This window comes from Cottoperca gobio, chromosome 9, assembly GCF_900634415.1.
Source record: "Cottoperca gobio chromosome 9, fCotGob3.1, whole genome shotgun sequence".
Lineage (NCBI taxonomy): Eukaryota > Metazoa > Chordata > Actinopteri > Perciformes > Bovichtidae > Cottoperca > Cottoperca gobio.
This window is the reverse complement of record NC_041363.1, coordinates 7,395-27,568: the sequence shown is the minus strand read 5'-3', so window position 1 is coordinate 27,568 and position 20,174 is coordinate 7,395. Positions and strand designations below refer to the sequence as shown.

General features: G+C 43.3%; 1 protein-coding gene across 1 annotated transcript; it reads left to right on the top strand.

The window, feature by feature from the left end:
- The first annotated feature begins 8,846 nt into the window (after window positions 1-8,846).
- Window positions 8,847-19,282, top strand: LOC115013981 (noelin-like). Its single transcript, XM_029440577.1, has 6 exons — window positions 8,847-9,118; window positions 14,331-14,480; window positions 15,131-15,286; window positions 16,510-16,729; window positions 17,537-17,643; window positions 17,919-19,282. The coding sequence occupies exons 1-6, from the start codon at window positions 9,053-9,055 to the stop codon at window positions 18,579-18,581; spliced, it is 1,362 nt and encodes a 453-aa protein (XP_029296437.1). The 5' UTR covers window positions 8,847-9,052; the 3' UTR covers window positions 18,582-19,282.
- The last annotated feature ends 892 nt before the right edge of the window (window positions 19,283-20,174 follow it).

Genomic DNA, 20,174 nt, shown 5'->3' with positions numbered 1-20,174 from the left:
CTCTGGCATTATGAAGAGCCTTCTTATACGTTTTAAGATTATCTAGCCAGACTCAACGAGATTCTTTGAGTTTAGTGGATCGCCATTTCCTTTCAAGATTTCTTGACTTTTGTTTTAGTTTGTGGATTTGTAAATTAAGCCATGGAGCTTTCTTTGTTTTATTATCTTCTTTTTTAGAGGAGCGACAGAGTCGAGTGTTATTCGCAGTGAGGCTGCAGCACTCATCAACAAGATGATTAATTTTGGAGTTTGACCAGTCAGTGGCTGCAGTGTACCAGATGGTGATGGAGGAGGTCAGGATGGACTCGATGATGGCAGTGTAGAAGTGCACCATCATCGCCTTTGGCAGGTTAAATTTCCTCAGCTGCCGCAGGAAGTACATCCTCTGCTGTGCTTTTTTGTTGAGGGAGGTGATGTTCAGCTCCCACTTCAGGTCCTGGGCTATGATGGTGCCCTGGGAGTGTAAGGACTCCACTGTGTCTGCAGGTGAGTCACAGGGTGATTGGGGCAGGTGTGGCTGGGCTCTTCCTGAAGTCCACTATCACCTCCCCTGTCTTTAGAGCGTTGAGCTCCAAGTGGTTCACACTGCACCAGGTCACCAGTTGGTCAATCTCCCACCTGTAGGCCAACTCATCCCCGCCAGAGATGAGTCCGATGAGGGTGGTGTCGTCCGCGAACTTCAAGAGCTTGACGGACCGGTGACTGGAGGTGCAGCTGTTAGTGTACAGGGAGAAGAGCAGAGGAGAAAGAACGCAGCCTTGGGGGGATCCGGTGCTGATGGTCAGGGAGTCAGAGACATGTTTCCCCAGCTTCACGTGCTGTCACCTGTCAGACCAAAGGTCCAAACGATCATAAAAGCCCATAAATAGCTGTTGCAATCTTTGAAATCAGCTGATCGATGTGTGAGATATTTTGTTTGTACTCGGTAAAAACGTTACCCTACGTTACTTCCCAAATAAAGAGCGGACTCTAAGCGTTCGATTGACACCTCATTTGCCAATCGGGAGCTTCCATGCCTTATCTACAGCCATCAATAGCCAATCAGTGTCAACTTGATAAGGAAGTGCCAGCCCCTCTTCTTTTGTTTACAGACCGAGTCTCCCGATGACTGGTGTATCGTGTAGCCAATGAAACGCTGAGAAATTTCATGCGCTTCTTCATTGGTTTATTTTTTACAAATGTTATTTTTTTTGCAAAATTGTATTTATTATATTCAAGTTCATAAAGAAATACAAAAAAACGCAAGAATATTGCAAGAAATGTGTTTATACTTCACTTACTCTGTGTCATTACTACTGACAGGGAAATATGGGTATATAATAGTTATTTGTGAGCAATACAAATAATATTTTATCAATAAATATAATATCTCCAAATTGCACAGTTTGGTGTTACTCTTAGAAAAACCTGTCTAATATGTTGTGTTTTTGTTCTGACATTTGAACCTGAACTTGGTAATACTTGATGCTATGTTCCTATTGTGTTTTCCAGCTCTTACCTACCAGCTATAGACCTCTTCATCCATCCATCCATCGTCCACCGCTTAACCAGGATCGGGTCGCAGGGGCAGCAGCTCCAGTAAGGAACCCCAATCTTCCCTTCTCCGGGCCACATCCTCCAGCTCCGACTGGGGGATCCTGAGGCGTTCCTAGGCCAGTGAGGAGATATAATCTCTCCACCGAGTACTGGGTCTTCCCCGGGGTCTCCTCCCAGCTGTACGTACCTGGAACACCTCCCTAGGGAGGCACCCAGGTGGCATCCTTACTAGATGCCCGAACCACCTCAACTGGCTCCTTTCAACGTAAAGGAGCAGCGGCTCTACTCTGAGTCTCTCACGGATGGCTGAGCTTCTCACCCTATCTCTAAGGGAGATGCCAGCCACCCGTCTGAGAAAACCCATTTCGGCCGCTTGTACCCATGATCTCGTTCTTTCAGTCATGACCCAGCCTTCATGACCATAGGTGAGGGTAGGAACGAAGATCGACCGGTATATTGAGAGCTTTGCCTTCTGGCTCAGCTCTCTTTTCGTCACAGCGGTGAGGTAAAGTGACTGTAATACCGCCCCCGCTGCTCCGATTCTCCGGCCAATCTCTCGCTCCATCGTCCCCTCACTCGGGAACAAGACCCCAAGGTACTTGAACTCCTTCACTTGGGGTAATGGCTCATTCCCTACCCGGAGTAGGCAATCCACCGGTTTCCTGCTGAGAGCCATGGCCTCAGATTTGGAGGTGCTGATCCTCATCCCAACCGCTTCACACTCGGCTGCGAACCGATCCAGTGACTGTTGAAGGTCACAGACCGATGATGCCATAAGGACCACATCATCTGCAAAGAGCAGCGATGAGATCCTCAGGTCACCGAACTGCAACCCCTCTCCTCCACGACTACGCCTCGATATCCTATCCATGAAAATCACGAACAGGATTGGTGACAAAGCGCAGCCCTGGCGGAGGCCAACATTCACTGGAAACGAGTCCGACTTACTGCCGAGTATCCGGACACAACTCTCGCTTTGGGCGTACAGGGATTGGATGGCCCTCAAAAGTGACCCCCTCACCCCATACTCCCGCAGCACCTCCCACAGTATCACCCGGGGGACCCGGTCACAAAACTTCTCCGGATCCACAAAACACATGTAGACCGGATGGGCGTACTCCCAGGCCCCCTCCAGGATCCTTGCGAGAGTGAAGAGTTGGTCCGTTGTTCCACGACCAGGACGGAATCCGCATTGTTCCTCTTCAATCAGAGGTTCGACTACCGGCCGAACCCTCCTTTCCAGTACCTTGGAGTAGACTTTACCAGGGAGGCTGAGAAGTGTGATACCCCTGTAGTTGGCACACACTCTGGTCCCCCTTTTTAAATAGGGGAACCACCACCCCGGTCTGCCAACCCCTAGGCACTGTCCCAGACTTCCATGCAATGTTGACGAGGCGTGTCAACCAAGACAGCCCCTCAACACCCAAAGCCTTCAGCATTTCTGGACGGATCTCATTAACCCTTGCGGCTTTGCCACTGTGGAGTTGTTTGACTACCTCAGTGACTTCCATCAGGGAAATTGATGATGATCCCCCATCCGCTTCCAGCTCTGCCTCTACCATAGAGGGCGTGTTAGTCGGATTCAGGAGTTCCTCAAAGTGCTCCTTCCACCGGCCGATAATCTTCTCAGTCGAAGTCAGCAGGGTCCCACCCTTGCTGTACACAGCTTGGATGGTTCCTCGCTTCCCCCTCCTGAGGTGCCGGATGGTTTTCCAGAAGCACCTTGGTGCCGACCGAAAGTCCTTCTCCATAGCTTCTCCGAACTTCTCCCACACCCGCTGCTTTGCCTCTGACACGGCAGAGGCTGCCGCCCTTCTAGTCCTTCGGTACCCAGCAACTGTTTCCAGAGTCCTCCCGGATAACATAACCCGGAAGGACTCTTTCTTCAGTCGGACGGCTTCCCTGACCTTCAGTCGGACGGCTTCCCTGAACACCACGGTGTTCGAGGGTTACCGCCCCTTGAGGCACCTAAGACCTTGAGACCACAGCTCCTCACCGCAGCTTCAGCAATAGAGTTTTTGAACATCGCCCACTCAGGTTCAATGCCCCCAACCTCCACAGGGATGTCTGAAAAGCTCCGCCGGAGGTGTGAGTTAAAGATCCCCAGGACAGGGGCTTCCTCCAGACGTTCCCAGTTCACTCGCACTACCCGTTTGGGTTTATCAGGTCTGTCCAGAGTCTTCCTCCACCCCTTGATCCAACTCACCACCAGATGGTGATCAGTCGACAGCTCCGCCCCGCTCTTCACCCGAGTGTCCAAAACATGCGGCCTCAGATCAGATGACACGATTACAAAATCGATCATTGACCTTTGGCCTAGGGTGTTCTGGTACCACGTGCACTTATGAGCATCCTTATGTTCGAACATGGTGTTTGTTATGGCCATTCCATGACTAGCACAGAAGTCCAACAACAAACGACCGTTCGGGTTTAGATCAGGGAGGCCCTTCCTCCCAATCACGCCTCTCCAGGTGTCTCCATCGTTTCCCTCGTATGCGTTGAAGTCTCCCAGCAAGACTACGGAGTCCCCTACTGGAGCTCCCTGCAGGGCTCCATTCAGGGTCTCCAAGAAGGCCGAATACTCCGAACTGCGGTTTGGGGCATAGGCACAAACAACAGTCAGAGTTTACCCCCCATAACCCGAAGGCGTAGGGAGGCGACCCTCTCGTCCACCGGGGTAAACTCCAAGGTAGCGGCGCTCAGCCGGGGTCTAGTGAGTATCCCAAACCCGGCCCGACGCCTCACACCTTGGGCAACTCCGGAGAAGAATATAGTCCAACTCCTACCCAGGAGTACGGTTCCAGAGCCAAGACTGTGCGTAGAGGTAAGCCCCACCAGATCCAACTGGTAGCGATCCACCTCCCGCACTAGTTCCGGCTCCTTCCCCCACAGAGAGGTGATGTTCCACGTCCCCAGAGCCAGCCTCTGCTGCCCGGGTCTGGTCCGTCGAGGTCCCTGACCATCACTGCCACCCGTGTGACAGCGCACCCGACCCCAGCGGTTTTTCCCATGAGTGGTGGGCCCACAGGATCGATGGATGGGAGGCACCACGTAGCTTCTTCGGGCTGTGCCCGACCGGGCTCCGTGGCAAACCCGGCCACCAGGCACTCGCTGTCAGGCCCTCCCTCTGGGCCAGGCTCCAGACTGGGGCCCCGGGCTTCCTCCGGGCAGGGTCTCTCCTTTCCTTTCGTTTTTGAACCATTCTTAGTCTGGCCCCTCGCCTGAGACCAATTTGCCTTGGGAGACCCTACCAGGAGCACTAGGCTCCAGACAACACAGGTCTCAGGTTCATAGGGACACACAAACCTCTCCACCACGATACGGTGATGGTTCCCAGAGAGGTATAGACATCTTCAGGCATCTTTTTATTATTTTTATATTTTATTATTTTCTTCAAATTCAGTAGATTCAGACCACTATTACTCAGTGCCAGAAGCACTTGGAGTAATTTGGACTGTACAATAAGAGAGTTATCGTTTGAATGAGACCAAAACCATGCATATGGTGTAAATGGTTGAAGAGCAGCTTTTAATTTTTGTAGGTATTTTCGAGTAAATTCCCCCATGAAGAGAGGGGGTAGTTAAGAGGGTGGGGGGGTAGTTAAGAGGGAGGACGGAACGTAGTTAAGAGGGTGGGGATTCCTGTCCAACAGTCACACATCCTCAGAAGGTTTTCAGTTTATCTACAGTTAAACAGCTTCAAATGTTGCTGCTGCAATACATTATGGGACATCACTATGTCCTCTCCTTTAGTAAAGGATGGGTCAGTGTTTCTTATGCTAAAGGTAACACCAAAGGAAGCATTGAAGCAGCTTTTAGAGAAGCTCATCATAGCGGACTCTTAATACGGAGGAAACGCCTGCTCAGGTAAAGAGGGTCTGAACCCACCGGCTCCTCAGTTTAGGGTTCTCATTGTGTCATTTATTCATTCATGGTTTCCTGTGTTATTTTGAAAAGTTCTCTCATTCCAGATGACTTCACTTCTGCACACACTGTCACAGATGATCCGTGTCGTATAACCGCCCAAGCATCTCAGCTGAAAAAACAACTTTAACTTTTAAAGTTTCCAAAACCTGCCCCTTCCTGTTTACATGTTGCCTAGCAACACAAACAGAAACTATGTTTAGTTTAATTTAAAGCAAGAATATTTAATTTATTTTCTGATTCGAATTTCTCCAGCAGAACTGTGTATGTTTATGGGCGACCAACAATAAAGTGGATTGGCTGAAAATATGTTTAAACATTCAGAAAAAAGTTTACATTTCTTAATTACTGAATCAACAGTCATCTTTAAGAACTAACTAACTAAGGTAAGTTGTTTGCTGTCCGTCAGCAGAGAATTTTCATATCTTCTGCAGACTGAAATCCCTCCTGTTTAAACAGCTCGGACAATGAAAGAAATAAAAAAAATGTATGTTGCACTTTGTCTTATTTGAAGCTATTGTTCTGCACTTAAAGGATTTCACGCGTTTGAAGCTAAAGTTCCTGCAGGATTCTTGCTGTTCGGAGTTGTTTCCTCATGATTGTTTGCACTTTTTGTCGCTCTGGACAGAAGCGTCAGCTGAATGTAATGTGATGTAAGTTAACTGTGTGTGTGTGTGTGTGTGTGTGTGTGTGTGTGTGTGTGTGTGTGTGTGTGTGACTCATGGAAGAGCAGAGAGTTCAAATATGCAACGTTTACAGAACGGATCCAAACAACCCTGTCTGTTTCCATGCTTACAGGTGAAACTACAGTCTGAGAAACTAGTTTAGTGAGTTATAACAGGTTAGTACATGAACTAGTACTGCGTGTACTAGTATTACTGCGTGTACTAGTATTGCGTGTAGTAGTTTTTGGAAAGCAGAGGGAAAGACACCAAAGATCTCTAGGACGAAAAGTGTCGATGTGAGCTGGCCTTTGTGTGCGACATACCGAAGCATCTCACTGTTAAACCTGCAGCTTCAGGGCCGTGTGATCACGGATATGCATGATGCAGTGAGAGCGTTCCAAGCCAAGCTGCCTGTGGGAGATGCAACAAGGAAACTTTGGTCACTTTGTGTTTCCAAACACTGACAAACCATCTCCACCGCTGTGTTCCCGACAGCATTCTGCTGATAAACTGAGCGCATTTGGGAACTTTGCATCTCAGAAATTTAAATTGAACTGCTCAGCAATCCGTTTGCAGTTGACTTAAATATGTTCCATATCTTTTTGCATTTGTTCAATAAATGTGGACCGTGTTTGGCCCTCGACGTAGTCCCAGTTTTTAATGTTGGCCCTCTCTGTGATTGAGTTTGACACCCCTGGCTGCTTGCTTTGTGCATTTTCTCCTCTGCTCGGTTTCGCGAAGGACGGGGCTTCACTGCCGACACACACACACGTGAACAAACCTTAACCTACAGTCAGAGACAGAGTGGAGGAAAGGAGAGGGGAGAGCTAAAAACTAATCCGCTACTAAATGTTTTACTTTAAAATGATAGTATAATTATTAATTACTTGTTAATCATGTTAAAAAATATCAGCTCAAAATTGTCTGCAAGCCATATTGCATCATCGAAAGAGCCATAGGTTCCCCTGCTGTAACCCATAATAGATCATTAATAAATTAATATACAGTCCTTTAATTTAAGTTCCTAAAACTCACATAATCTAAGAATTTAAAACGAAACACAGATTCATTCAGTTTAATATTTTATTTTCTGTGTGATTTATACATTAAATCAGTGATATATTGATATATTATGACTGAATGATTAATAATTATTGATTAATCAATATATGTATGTATATATGTATGTACTTATATGTATATATATATATATATATACATATATACACACATATGTATACAGTTTAAACTATAAACACTAACTCTTGTTAATGTTTATATTCATCAAATGTTTGAAATATAATCTCCAGAGTATTACATCATTCAAACATTTAAATGTAAAAACACTTCTGTGTAAATCATGTGTTTGAGTTCAAATGTTAAAATATGTCATTTCCTCAGAATAAGCTACTGTGAAAATACTCAAAGTATCTTCATGTTATTCAAATAAAATCAGTTTGTTTAAATTCTTTCCTGTAAATAACTAAATGTTCCTGAACGCCTCATTTCTGGAATCTAACAGACTGTCAGATGGGTTAGGGTCACTCACACACACACACACACACACACAGTAAGATGCTTCGTTATGTCGCACACAAAGGCCAGCTCACCTCGACACTTTTCATCCCAGAGATCTGTGGTGTCTTTCCCTCTGCTTTCCAAAAACTGGCAGATTTCCTGCGCACGCGCAGTACTACTGCACACAGTACTAGTACACGCAGTACTAGTTCATGTACTAACCAGTTATAACTCACTAAACTAGTTTCTCAGACTAGTTTCACCTGTAAACATGGAAACAGACAGGGTTGTTTGGATCCGTTCTGTAAACGTTACATGCTTGAACTCTCTGCTCCTCCATGAGTAACACACACACACACACACACACACACACACCTCTGACGGGCCTGTAGATAGAGATGTGGTTTCCATGACTACCAAATAAGGAAAATTATTAATTTAGAGAAATTTTTCTCCTCCATCTGTTTCTTCTTTTTGTCTCCTTCAGAGGAGAGGAGGCAGAGAGAGAGGAGAGAGAGGACTGAGAGAGAGGGGGGGGGGGGGGGGCAGAGAGAGAGGTGAGAGACAAGCAGACAGGTGAGAAGCATCCAGGTCCTGGAGGTCTTGGAGGCCTACAGGTCCTGGTTTACAGTTAGCAGCCAGTCTCCCTCTCTGCAGAGCGGATGATACGCTTCAGTGTGTCAGTGTGGCAGCAGTGTACCAGATGGTGATGGGGGAAGTGAAGATGGATTCAACCATAAAAAGAAAACCACACCTCGCGGTGAGCACAGAGCAGACTTCCTCATGTGAAGGCAGCTTTAGGCACCATGACAGAGAGCCACACCACCAGTTGATTATTTTATTATGACAATAGAGGGTGTTATTAGGGCATCAACGTGAGAACACGTTGATGCCCTAATAACACCCTCTATTGTTGACCAAGAGGGTCCTGTAAAGTAAGAGGTTTCATAAAACTCATCAACATAAAAAAACATCAGCTTCTAATAAACGTCCTCCAACAAAAACTCTTCTGTCTATCTGTTGTTATGGGACAGTATTGAATATACAGTAAAATGTTCCACACACACACACACACACACTGAGCTTGACGATCTTGTTTCCACTCGGCTGATTTTTTATTGCATCAGAGAAAAAGAACGAGAGAGAGGAGGGAGGAGGAGGAAGAGCAGAGAGAGAGGAGGGAGGAGGAAGAGCAGAGAGAGAGAGGAGGGAGGAGGAGGAAGAGCAGGAACGGAGAGAAGAGGGAGGAGGAAGAGCAGGAACGAGAGAGAAGCAGAGAGACGGATACACAACAGATAACCGGGTAAATAGCCAGGCTAACAGATAACCAGACTAACAGATAACCGGGTTAACAGTCAGGCTTTGGGGTAGTTACTGAGGTAACCAGGAGGTTATCGGTGTTAAACACAGATGGAGTCTGAAGAAAATCTGTTCAACGTCTTTCTGCTGCTGCTGATCGGATCTCACTTCACTGTGGTGAATATACGTTTATATTTATATTATACTGTGTTATATATATATATATATTATACTGTATTATTCTATACTGTGTTATATTTATATTATACCGTTTTATATTTGTATCCTATTGTATTTTAGTGCATTCACTGATGTTCCTGTAAATGATCAGAATCAGAAATCCTTTATTTGTCCCACAACGGGGAAATTTCCGATTATATTTGATTTGATGGAACAAAAATGTTTTTATATAAATCAGATAGATCAATATGTGAACATCAGAAACCAAAATAATATTTTGTTTTTAAATTTGATGTGTCTCGTTAAACAAACTACTCGTAGTTTAAACTACAATGTGAATCCCATCATGCATGTATCCATGTGTGAGAAACATGTGGATTGATTTAATTCATCAAACATATCAAGGTTTTCTAATTGGACTTATTTTAATAAATTAATGTGTTAATTACCCAGAGGGGGTTATCAGGAGGGGGTTCTCAAGGGGGTTAATCACCAAATCACTGATGGAGATTCATATGTAGCTCTGGTGATAAAGCTAATTTAGCTTTCTTCTAATTCCCATAGATTTCTATCTTTCTGCTTTCCACACCTTCCCACTAATGCTGTTTAGCGAGGGAGACAGCCTTCAAACTTCCTGCCGTCTCCTCCTGTCAACCTTGACCATCAATTTTCCTCCGTTCTAACGCCGTGGCTTTGCGCCAAGTTGGTTCACTTGCAAAAGGCGAGCCTCCTCTTCCCTGCTGGACTTGCCCCACGATGTCTCCGTCTCCGGGTGGATAGAGCTTGCTCCATTTCCACCCAGTTAATAGGGTCGATGCAGCATTGCTGATGTTTTTGTCTCCAGAGTCCTTTGGTGTCATCAGGAGTCTTACTTTAGAGCACTTGTATTCCTCCGTAAGACTGGTGACAGATAGTTCAAGTCCTGGAGACTGTGTGGGAGCTATGGGTCGAGGGGGCAGTCCGGTCAGTGTTACCTGAGGCCCACTGTGTTGTGTCACATTAATTAATCCTTCTATGTGTTGCTTGAACAAAGGGAAGAGATCAATAATTCACAGACCGTTGATGGTGTCCTGCCTTAGTTGCTGCTCCTGCTCTTTGTCCATGAGGCTTGCATTGTCTCATCTGGCCTTTCGGCCGGCTGCTCAGACATTGCTGGTATTGGATTGTCACCAATGCAGAACTATGTCTCTAAGCACGCCCTTAGCTATGGAGATGCTTCAAGATTTGTTTTTCTTCAATTTCATCAAGGCCCACTTTCAGGTTTCCAAGAAACTGTTTGGTGCAAGCTGCCGTAGTGGTCAGCATGTCGTCATGTGATAGGTAGGAGATGGAGCCCAGCCTCTCTACCCATCCTAAGGCCCTTATGATGACTTCCATGGACATTGCAGAGATTATTCACATACTTGTATCTGTCCAGGTAAGTGGAGAGCCTCTGTGCTACTTTCACATTCGTGTTCAGAAGGTGTATTTGACATACTTCACAAATGTCTGATAATGTCTGATGTATCCTTTTCTTTTGGAATCTGGACGCTGCCAGCTCTGCGTCAGGATATCATTCTGAGGCTGTAAAGGAAGCGTAGTACACCGGTGCCTTCTTGTAGAGCTGATATGGTACTCCATTAGGCCCTGGAGCTGATGCAGACTACTGTCTCTAGTTTTTACTTTTCGGAGGGCCAGTGTCCAGGTGGAGCTCCGGAGGTTGAATTGACAGGATGTCATGTGGGATGACTATCTGCTCTTGCCTTTTCGTGTCGTGGTGGACCTTTTCCTTAACAAAGAGGTCTTTGAAAATGTGTTGAGGTTTCTAGTACCTTGTTCCTTTGTGTCCTTAAGTATGAGGCCTTCTCTCTCTGCATCAGAGGATTTCTTCCAAGGCTTTTTTATTTGTCTCCTCTCTGATAAATCTTTCAATCCCTTGCTGACTCCTTTGGCTGGCGCTAGTTCTACCTTCCACTCTTCCTCTTTAGTCCAAAGAGCTTTTCTCCACAGTGGTAGATAATTTCGCACATCCTTTCGAACTTTTCCTGTGCTGTGCTCACTTGCTGCTCCAGGATAGGTGTTTGTTTCCCAGCTTTGGGCCGTTTGATCTTTTTCTTCATTGTAGGTCTGTGGTTGGTCCCTCGTTGACGTCCACACTGTTTGTATTAACCCCTCAGTATCGGGTGCTGATACTTTGTGGTTTGTGTCCCGTCTGCTTTGTAAGAAGTATTGGTCTGCAAGACCTCCGAGCAGCTTTTCTTACCCTGGTGGATCTTCCATCCTGTTTCCGATGTTACTCACCTGAAGATTGTGTCTGGCTGGTTTCACTTGTTCTGTGTTCGGATTTGTTACGGTGTTGTCAACCGATGAAAAAATATATAACAAAAATATGACATAATAAATGATTATTTAATATATATATATATTTCTGTCCATACACGTTTAATTAATGTTTTCAATCTGAATCATCAAGAAAGGTTTGATCAATTTAAAAGAAAATCCTTGATGTTGACAATAAAGAGACACAAACTGAATTATGATTCTCAATTATGAGCAGAAAGACTAAATAACAAATACAGAAAAAAAGGGACTTTGTATTTTAACCCATTTAACACATTCTTTGATTTTCACACGTATCTCAACACATTTGGTCATTTTAACACATTTTTAACACATTTGATTACTTTATCCATCCTACTCAGTGTCCACATGATATTCAGTGTGTGTGTGTATATATATATATATATATATATATATATATATATATATATATATATATATATATATACACACACATATATACATATACAGTGAAGGAAATCATTTTTGGATCCCTTGCTGATTTTGTAAATGTGCCCACTTACAAAGAAATGAACAGTCTATAAATCTAATGGTAGGTTTATTTTAACAGTGAGAAACAAAATATCAAAAAATCCAGAAAATCCCATTCTAAAAGTTACAAATTGATTTGCGTTTGATTGAGTAAAATAAGTATTTGATCTCCTTGCAACCAACAAGAATTCTAGCTCCGACAGACAGGTTAGATAAGTCCCCTCGCTTTAAGAAAGTACTCCTAATATCAACTTGTTACCTGTATAAAAGATACCTGTTTCAACTTGTTACCAGTCCACAGAATCAATCAATCAGATTATAACCTCTCCACCATGGGCAAGACCAAAGAGCTGTCTAGGAACATCAGAGACAAGATTGTAGACCTGCACAAGGCTGGAATAGGCTACAAGACCATTAGCTTTAACCATTAGTTGGTGCGATTATTCGAAAATGGAAAAAACACAAAATGACCATCAATCCCCCTTGTTCTGGGGCTCCACACAAGATCTTGCCTCGTGGGCTATCGATGATCATGAGAAAGGTGAGGGATCAGCCAAGAACTACACGGGAGGAATTTGTCAATGATCTCAAGGCAGCTGTGACCACAGTCACCAAGAAAACTATTGATGACACACTACGGCGTAATGGATTAAAATCCTGCAGCGCCCACCAGGTCCCCCTGCTCCAGAAGGCACATGTGCAGGCCCGTCTGAAGCTTCCAATGAACATCTGAATGATTCAGAGAAGGCTTGGGAGAAGGTGATGTGGTCAGATGAGACCAAAATTGAGATCTTTAGCATCAACTCGACACGCTGTGTTTGGAGGAAGACAAATGCTGATTATAACCCCAAGAACACCATCCCCACCGGAAACATTATGCTTTGGGGATGTTTCTCTGCTCAGGGGACAGGACGACTTCACCGCATCGAGGGGAGGATGAACGGGGCCATGTACCATAAAATAACCTCCTTACCTCAGCCAGGATATACTGAAAATGGGTCATGGATGGGTCTTCCAGCCCGACAATGACCCAAAACATACGGCCAAGACAACAAAGGAGTGGCTAAAGAAGAAGCACATTAAGGTGATGGAGTGGCCTCGCCAGTCTCTGGATCTTAATCCCAAAGACGGATGGATGGAGGGAGCTGAAGCTTCGAGTTGCCAAGCATCAGCCTCGAAACCTTAAGGATTTGGAGAAGATCTGCAAAGAGGAGTGGACCAAAATCTCTCCTGAGATGCAAACCTAGTGACCAACTACAAGAAGTGTCTGACCTCTGTGCTGGCCAACAAGGGTTTCTCCACCAAGTACTAAGTCATTTTTTGCAAGGGGATTAAATATTTATTTCACACAATTAAATGCAAATCAATTTATATCTTTTAAATTATGTACATTTCTGGATTTTCTTTTTGATATTCTGTCTCTCACTGTAAAAATAAACCTACTATTAAAATGATAGACTGTTTATTTCTTTGTAAGTGTGAAAACTTACAAAATCGGCAAGGGATCCAATAATACCTTCACTGTATATATACAGGATAACTGACTTCACCACCCAAAGCATGATGGGAACAGTAGTTATCCTATAGAAATGAATATAAGACAAACAGGAGTGTTCGTATTCTATTGTTTCTGTATGTTGCACTTGGTTTGGCTTATTTTAAGCTATTGTTCTGCACTTAAAGGATTTCATCTATTTGAAGCTGATGTACTTGCAAGATTATTGCTGTTCGGAGTTGTATCCTCATGATTGTTTGCACTTTTTGTAAGTCGCTTTGGACAAAAGCATTAGATAAATTAACTGTGATGTAATGTAATGACTGACAAAAGCCAAAATGACAAAGTTTTGTTTGTCTTACAATAAGATAAATATTCAGAAAGTGTCTTTGACATGTTTCTTATATTACATTAAAAAATGTTAATGTCATTTATATAGGCTACATGTTACTGTGTGAGGAAAACATAGACATACAGCTGAAAAACAGATTATTAAACTATTTTAAATTGTGTAAAGAGCATGACATGAAACTTGATCCCAACTCATCCGTAAAATTAAGATGTGTGACATGAAGCCTGAAAACAAACAGACAAAAGCAACATCCAAAGTTTAGATTAATAAATGAACAAAAAAGATTAATAGTTTTATTTTGGTCAACTGGACAATGTGCACCTTTTTAAATGCTACATTAAATTAAGGAGAAGAAGAGTGTTGGGATTCAGTCAGTTATTCAGTATAATATATAGTAAAGTGTATATAACACTTTTAAATATTGATAATTTATAGTATATTATATATAATATGAATATTAAGATAACATTACGATTGTTTAATGATTAATGATTGTAAACAGCTCTGCAGAAATTTAAATAACATTTCCATACTTTTCCTCTGATTGACAGGTGGGTCCTTCGGCCCCTGAGCAGGACTGGCAAGTGTACAGTTCAGCCCAGGACTCTGAGGGTCGATGTGTGTGTACGGTAGTTGCACCCCAGCAGACTGTCTGCTCCCGGGACGCCCGAACCAAGCAGCTCCGACAGCTGCTGGAGAAGGTAGCCTAAGTAAATCTGCCGCTCCCAGACTGTGGAATGCTCTCCCTGAACATCTGAGGACGCCACAGACTGTGGATGCTTTTAAAACAGGCCTACAAACGCATCTTTTTAACAGAGCATGTTGATCGACTTTAATTTTTTTTTAACAGAGCATTTTGCTTGACTTTAACCATTTTAAAGTGTTGTCTTGTCTATCAAATGTTTTTATTTTATTTTTTAAATGTATATTTTGCTCATCGTTTTTACTCTGTAGCACTTAGAGTTTTGTTTACGCAAATGAAAAGTGCGCTTATAAATAAAATGTATTATTATTATTATTACCGATAATACTGCTCATAATTATACTGCTCATAATACTGCTGCTCATAATTATACTGCTCATAATACTGCTGCAGATAATAATAATGTTCATAATACTGCTGCTGATAATAGTAGTAGCAGTAGTAGTAATAATAGCAGTAGTAATAGTGGTAGTAATAGTAGTAATAATAGCAGTAGTAATAGGAGTAGGACTAATAGTAGAAGTAGCTGGAGTAGTAATAGTAGCAGTAGTAATAATAATATTAGTAGTAGTAGTAGTAGTTGTAGTAGTTGTTGTAGTAGTAGTAGTAATATTTAGTTCTGTGTTATGGTGTTTTTGTGTGGTCCAGGTTCAGAATATGAGTCAGTCCATTGAGGTTCTGGACCAGCGGACTCAAAGAGATCTGCAGTTTGTGGAGAAAATGGAGATTCAGGTGAAGGGTCTGGAAAACAAATTCAAACAGGTGGAAGACGGACACGAGAGCAACTCAGCCAAACAGTACAAGGTACCGCCCACAGCATCACATCCCACTCAATAATGTAAACATTTCCTGAAAGTTTAATAACGTTTGCACTTAACCCCATCAGAAATGTTGCTTCATAATGTAATAACTTAACCAATACTGTAATAACATGTCCGGACTGATAATTTTTACCGATAATATAACATATATAAAACATATTACAACGATAATATAATTTTGTTAAAAATGAATGTGTAATTACACAACATTTATAAAACTCTCAAAGGTTCGATTTGTAATGCCAAAATTTAAACATTAAGCTCCAATCCACAGCCAGAGAGACTTGAGCTCAGCAGAACCAGAACCAGCTCTGCAGTCACAGCTGCTGGACCTGTAAGACAGCAGCAACAGGGAGTCTGCAGCTGTTCTTCTTCTCTCTGTACAGAAGCTACAGTGACTCACTATCACTTCTAGAGGAACAAGTGGTATTACAGACTGGACGCAGTGCAACTAGCTGTTAGCATGCTAACTTCAGGAGATATCTCTGCAACACACAGACGTCTTTAACGTCAACACGGTGACCTCTTCACACTCCGCTGATAATATTAGTTCATGTTTTAATAATAACGTGATATCTATAGAACATTTTAAAAACAAACAAAAAAACAATGCCATCAGTCAAATTCATCTTTAACTTTGTTTATTGTGCATTTGGTCAGTTTTTTTGGCAATTGAAATACACCCCAAAATACAAGTCTGTATCCAGAACTGTACAAAAGCTACAAAAAGTACAATTACACTAAAACAATTAATCCGAAAGAAAACTGAAATTATTTAAAATGCGTTAGATTATTTACACAATATTATCATATATGTGTTACTAACATAACATCAATATTTGATTTTTAAAATACAACGGTTATTGTCAAAACCGGTATATAGCCCAATTTTGTAATTAATTATTATTTACACTTTTAATCAATTTATTTTAATCAATCCAGCGGACTACACAGGCCATGTGACAGTATATGCACATAAACGCAACCCTAAATGTATATTTACATTTCAAGTTTATAATTCTATGCTAGCACTAAAGTGATTTTTTGTTCTAACCGTCACTTCTTATTATACGTGAACACGTTGTGTGTAGACGCAGACGACTGAGGCTGCTGCTCTGATATTAACTGAAGTGAATTATCCAAACATGTGTAATAGATGGAGTAGAGTTAACAGACAGTTATTGATCTCTGCTGTCTGTTTCTCAGTCCATTAAAGCAAAGATGGAGGAGTTACGTCCTCTCATCCCGGTCCTGGAGGCCTACAAGGCGGATGCTCTGCTGGTACGACAGTTTAAAGAGGAGGCGGCAAATGTGACGGAGCTACTAGGATCGCTGCAGGAACAACTTGGAGGTCTAGACTACCAGGAAGTTCACAGCCGAGTTCTGAACCTGGAGGACCGGCTGAGGGCCTGCATGCAGAGGCTGGGTGAGTAAACACACAATATAACACCTAAACAAACAGACAACAGGGTCCCGTAGAAAATAAATTCATCAGGGCACCCTGGTATCTTACCTGGTACAGTGCGTACCCTTAAGGCTGAGTCCTATCCGCGTGGATCTGGTTTAAGTCCGGCCCACTGCCCTTTGCCGCATGTTATCCCCTCTCTCCTCTACCTTTCCTGTCTGACTCTCACTATCAAAAAAAGGAGAAATGGCAACAAAAAATGTTTTTCTAAATAAATATTTTCTTGAATTCATAGAAAGGATTTCTTAAGTAGACAGCAATCTCTCAGAAAACTTTTCCAGTGATTTCTGTCAGTCTATGCCAGTCCAGTCCTAGCCTTTTTCATATGATGCCGTGTTAGCACCAGGAGATATTGCTGAGGGCAGCAGAAGTAGGGGGCCCAACGGACTATTGACCCCCCACTTTACGCCTCTGTCCCGCATTGCGAACGAGGAGTAGATGAAGAAAACGGTGTAAAATGCCACGCAGTAGGCCTACTACTGTGTGAAAATGGCCAACAGCGGGTTTAAGTGCGTCCATCTGTTTACATATGAGGTTGTTGGTACAAGAGACACGTAATGTGCCTAGCAAGTGTGTGGTCGAGCGGTAAAGAAAGAGTGTCGATGGATGCACTCAGAGAAGAAGTCATGGTACACCAAAGAGCCAGGGAAAATTTCATTTTAATCTCATCTTTCAAAACTGTGAACAACACAATCTAAACTCTATTCACCTCAAAATATCCGTTGCACAGATGTTTCTGTTATTTTGTCCACCCTGTTGTTTTTTCAGCCTGTGGGAAGCTGACAGGAATCTCTGAGCCAATCACCATCAAGACATCTGGGTCGAGGTTCGGATCTTGGATGACCGACCCGCTTGCTGCGGCTGGAGACAACAGAGTGAGTCTGATTAACAACAACACCAGCAACAAAACAACAACAAGACCACAACAACAACAAGACCACAACAACAACACAACTACTACAGCAACACAACAACAACAACAACAACATAACTACTAATAAAACAACACCAACTACTAACACAACAAAAACTACAATACAGCAACAACTAACCCAACAAAACAACTACTACTATAACAGCAACAACACCAGCAACAACTAACACAACAGAAACTACAATCTTTAGATAATTGTCTTTTCTTCCCTTATAGGTGTGGTACATGGACGGTTACCATAACAACCGATTTGTTCGAGAGTATCCCTCAATGTACGACTTCATGACGACGGATAACTTCACATCGCACCGCCTGCCTCACCCCTGGTCCGGGACAGGTCAAGTAGTTTATAATGGCTCCATTTACTTCAACAAGTTTCAGAGTCACACCATTATCAAGTTTGACTTCAGCACGTCGCTCATCAGCCGCTCCAGGCAGCTCGACTTTGCCGGTTACAACAACATGTACCATTACTCCTGGGGGGGGCACTCAGACATCGATCTCATGGTGGACGAGGGGGGGCTCTGGGCCGTCTACGCCACCAACCAGAATGCCGGAAACATTGTCCTTAGCCAGTTAAACCCAAACACTCTGCAGATCATCCGCAGCTGGACCACCAACCACCCGAAACGCAGTGCCGGCGAGGCCTTCATGATCTGTGGGACACTGTATGTTACTAACGGGTACTCGGGTGGAACCAAAGTGTACTACGCCTACTCCACCAACTCCTCCACCTACGAGTACATCGACATTCCTCTGACCAACAAATACAGCCATCTGTCCATGCTCGACTACAACCCCCGAGACAGAGCGCTTTATGCCTGGAACAACGGCCACCAAGTCCTTTATAATGTCACGCTCTACCACATTATACAGTAACGCTAACAAATACACTAATACTAAAGAAGAAGGGTCCTCTGCCAAGTCCTTTTCCATGAGTAAAAAATATTGCGTGTATCCGCCCCCTGATTTGGATTGGCTCCAAAATGTATTGGGTACTTTCTCGGCCCATGCTACACCCTTCCACTACATTTTATGAAAATGGGGCCAGTAGTCTTTCTGTAACTCTGCTGACACACAAACAAACCGAAAACATAACCTCTTTCTGGAGGTATTAAATAATTTAACACTAAAGAATAAATGTAGTTACGCTAAAGAATAACTGGAGTAATGCTAAAAAAGTAATGGAGTAAGATTAAAGAATAAATACTCATGTTCTCTTCTACAGAGTCAGAGAAGAAGTTTTCAGGTTCATCTCTGTGCCTCAAGGACAGAGAGAGGTATGTTAGCCTAGCTTAGCACACAAGACTAGAATCAAGGGGAAAATGTTAGCTTAGCTCCTTGAAAAGGTTGTTGCAGCGCATACAATAGTGATGTAAGAAGTGAACAACCGAGTTAAACCTGAAGTTACCACGCTAACCACTAATCCTGCTTTGTAGTACAGGCCTCCATAAACAATGTACAACATGTAAACATGTAACAAAATGGAAATCCGATAGGCGTGGAGTGGTTTTTACTCCTCTTATGGATATAGACTAGCATTTTCCCCCAGTTTCCAGTCTTTGCGCTAAGCTAGACTAAATATACTTGGTGGATGGAGCGAAGCCTATAAAATTGAAGAAATTTCTCACCAGACCTCTCATTCTATTCAGACGCTACACAGTCTTCATACAGCTGCTAACGCACATACTCAGGTTCAGATGATCAGAAAAACGGAATCATTCGAAACAAGCCAGCCTGATGAAGGCCAACATTAGGCCGAAAAGTCGCGGGGCAATTCAGCTTGTTTATTAATACTTACACTTAGCCTGTATGCTGTAGAGAAATACTACCTCACTGGCAATAATTTTAAATCCATAATATTGAGCCATATGGACAATCGTCCAAGCCATGATGTCAGTCGAACCCAAAATTGGGTCACCTATAACGGGAGAAATTGAATACGGCGAACTTCATGAATTACTAGTAGTTGGTGCATCCGGGGGCTACGGAGAGTCAGATCTGACTCAGTGGGGGCTATGGATGGCCAGTGCATTTGATCCTGTCGCCTTTTCAGGCGACAGGATCCAACCACACCCAAACCTAACCCAGCCCGTGCCCCGGATCCCCTTACCTGTTTTGGATTTGTTGTCTCCACGGCCCCTAGGATGCCATATTAATTCTTGATCATGTTCTCCTGTCCCATGTTTATTAGCCCTAACCCCAACCATGTACTGACCGTGGCTTTAAACCTAACAAAGGCACTTTATTAAACCCAAGACCCAGCCCTCACCCGAATACAGGGGAGGGAATATACTATGGTGGGAGGAGCCGAAAGCCTATAAAAGGAAAAACATTTCTCACAGCCTCTCATTCTCCTCAGACTGCTCCACAGTCAACATACAGCTGCTAAGCACAGACAGCAGCTGTCTAGATATCCACAAATATGGAATCGCCAAACAAGCCAGCCTGAAGAAGGCCAACATAGGCCGA

Coding starts and splice junctions, on each gene's coding strand:
- LOC115013981 (XM_029440577.1), top strand. CDS start 9,053: ATGGAGTCTGAAGAAAATCTGTTCAACGTCTTTCTGCTGCTGCTGATC. Junction 15,287..16,509: donor ACTCAGCCAAACAGTACAAG/GTACCGCCCACA, acceptor TCTGTTTCTCAG/TCCATTAAAGCAAAGATGGA. Junction 16,730..17,536: donor GGCCTGCATGCAGAGGCTGG/GTGAGTAAACAC, acceptor TTGTTTTTTCAG/CCTGTGGGAAGCTGACAGGA.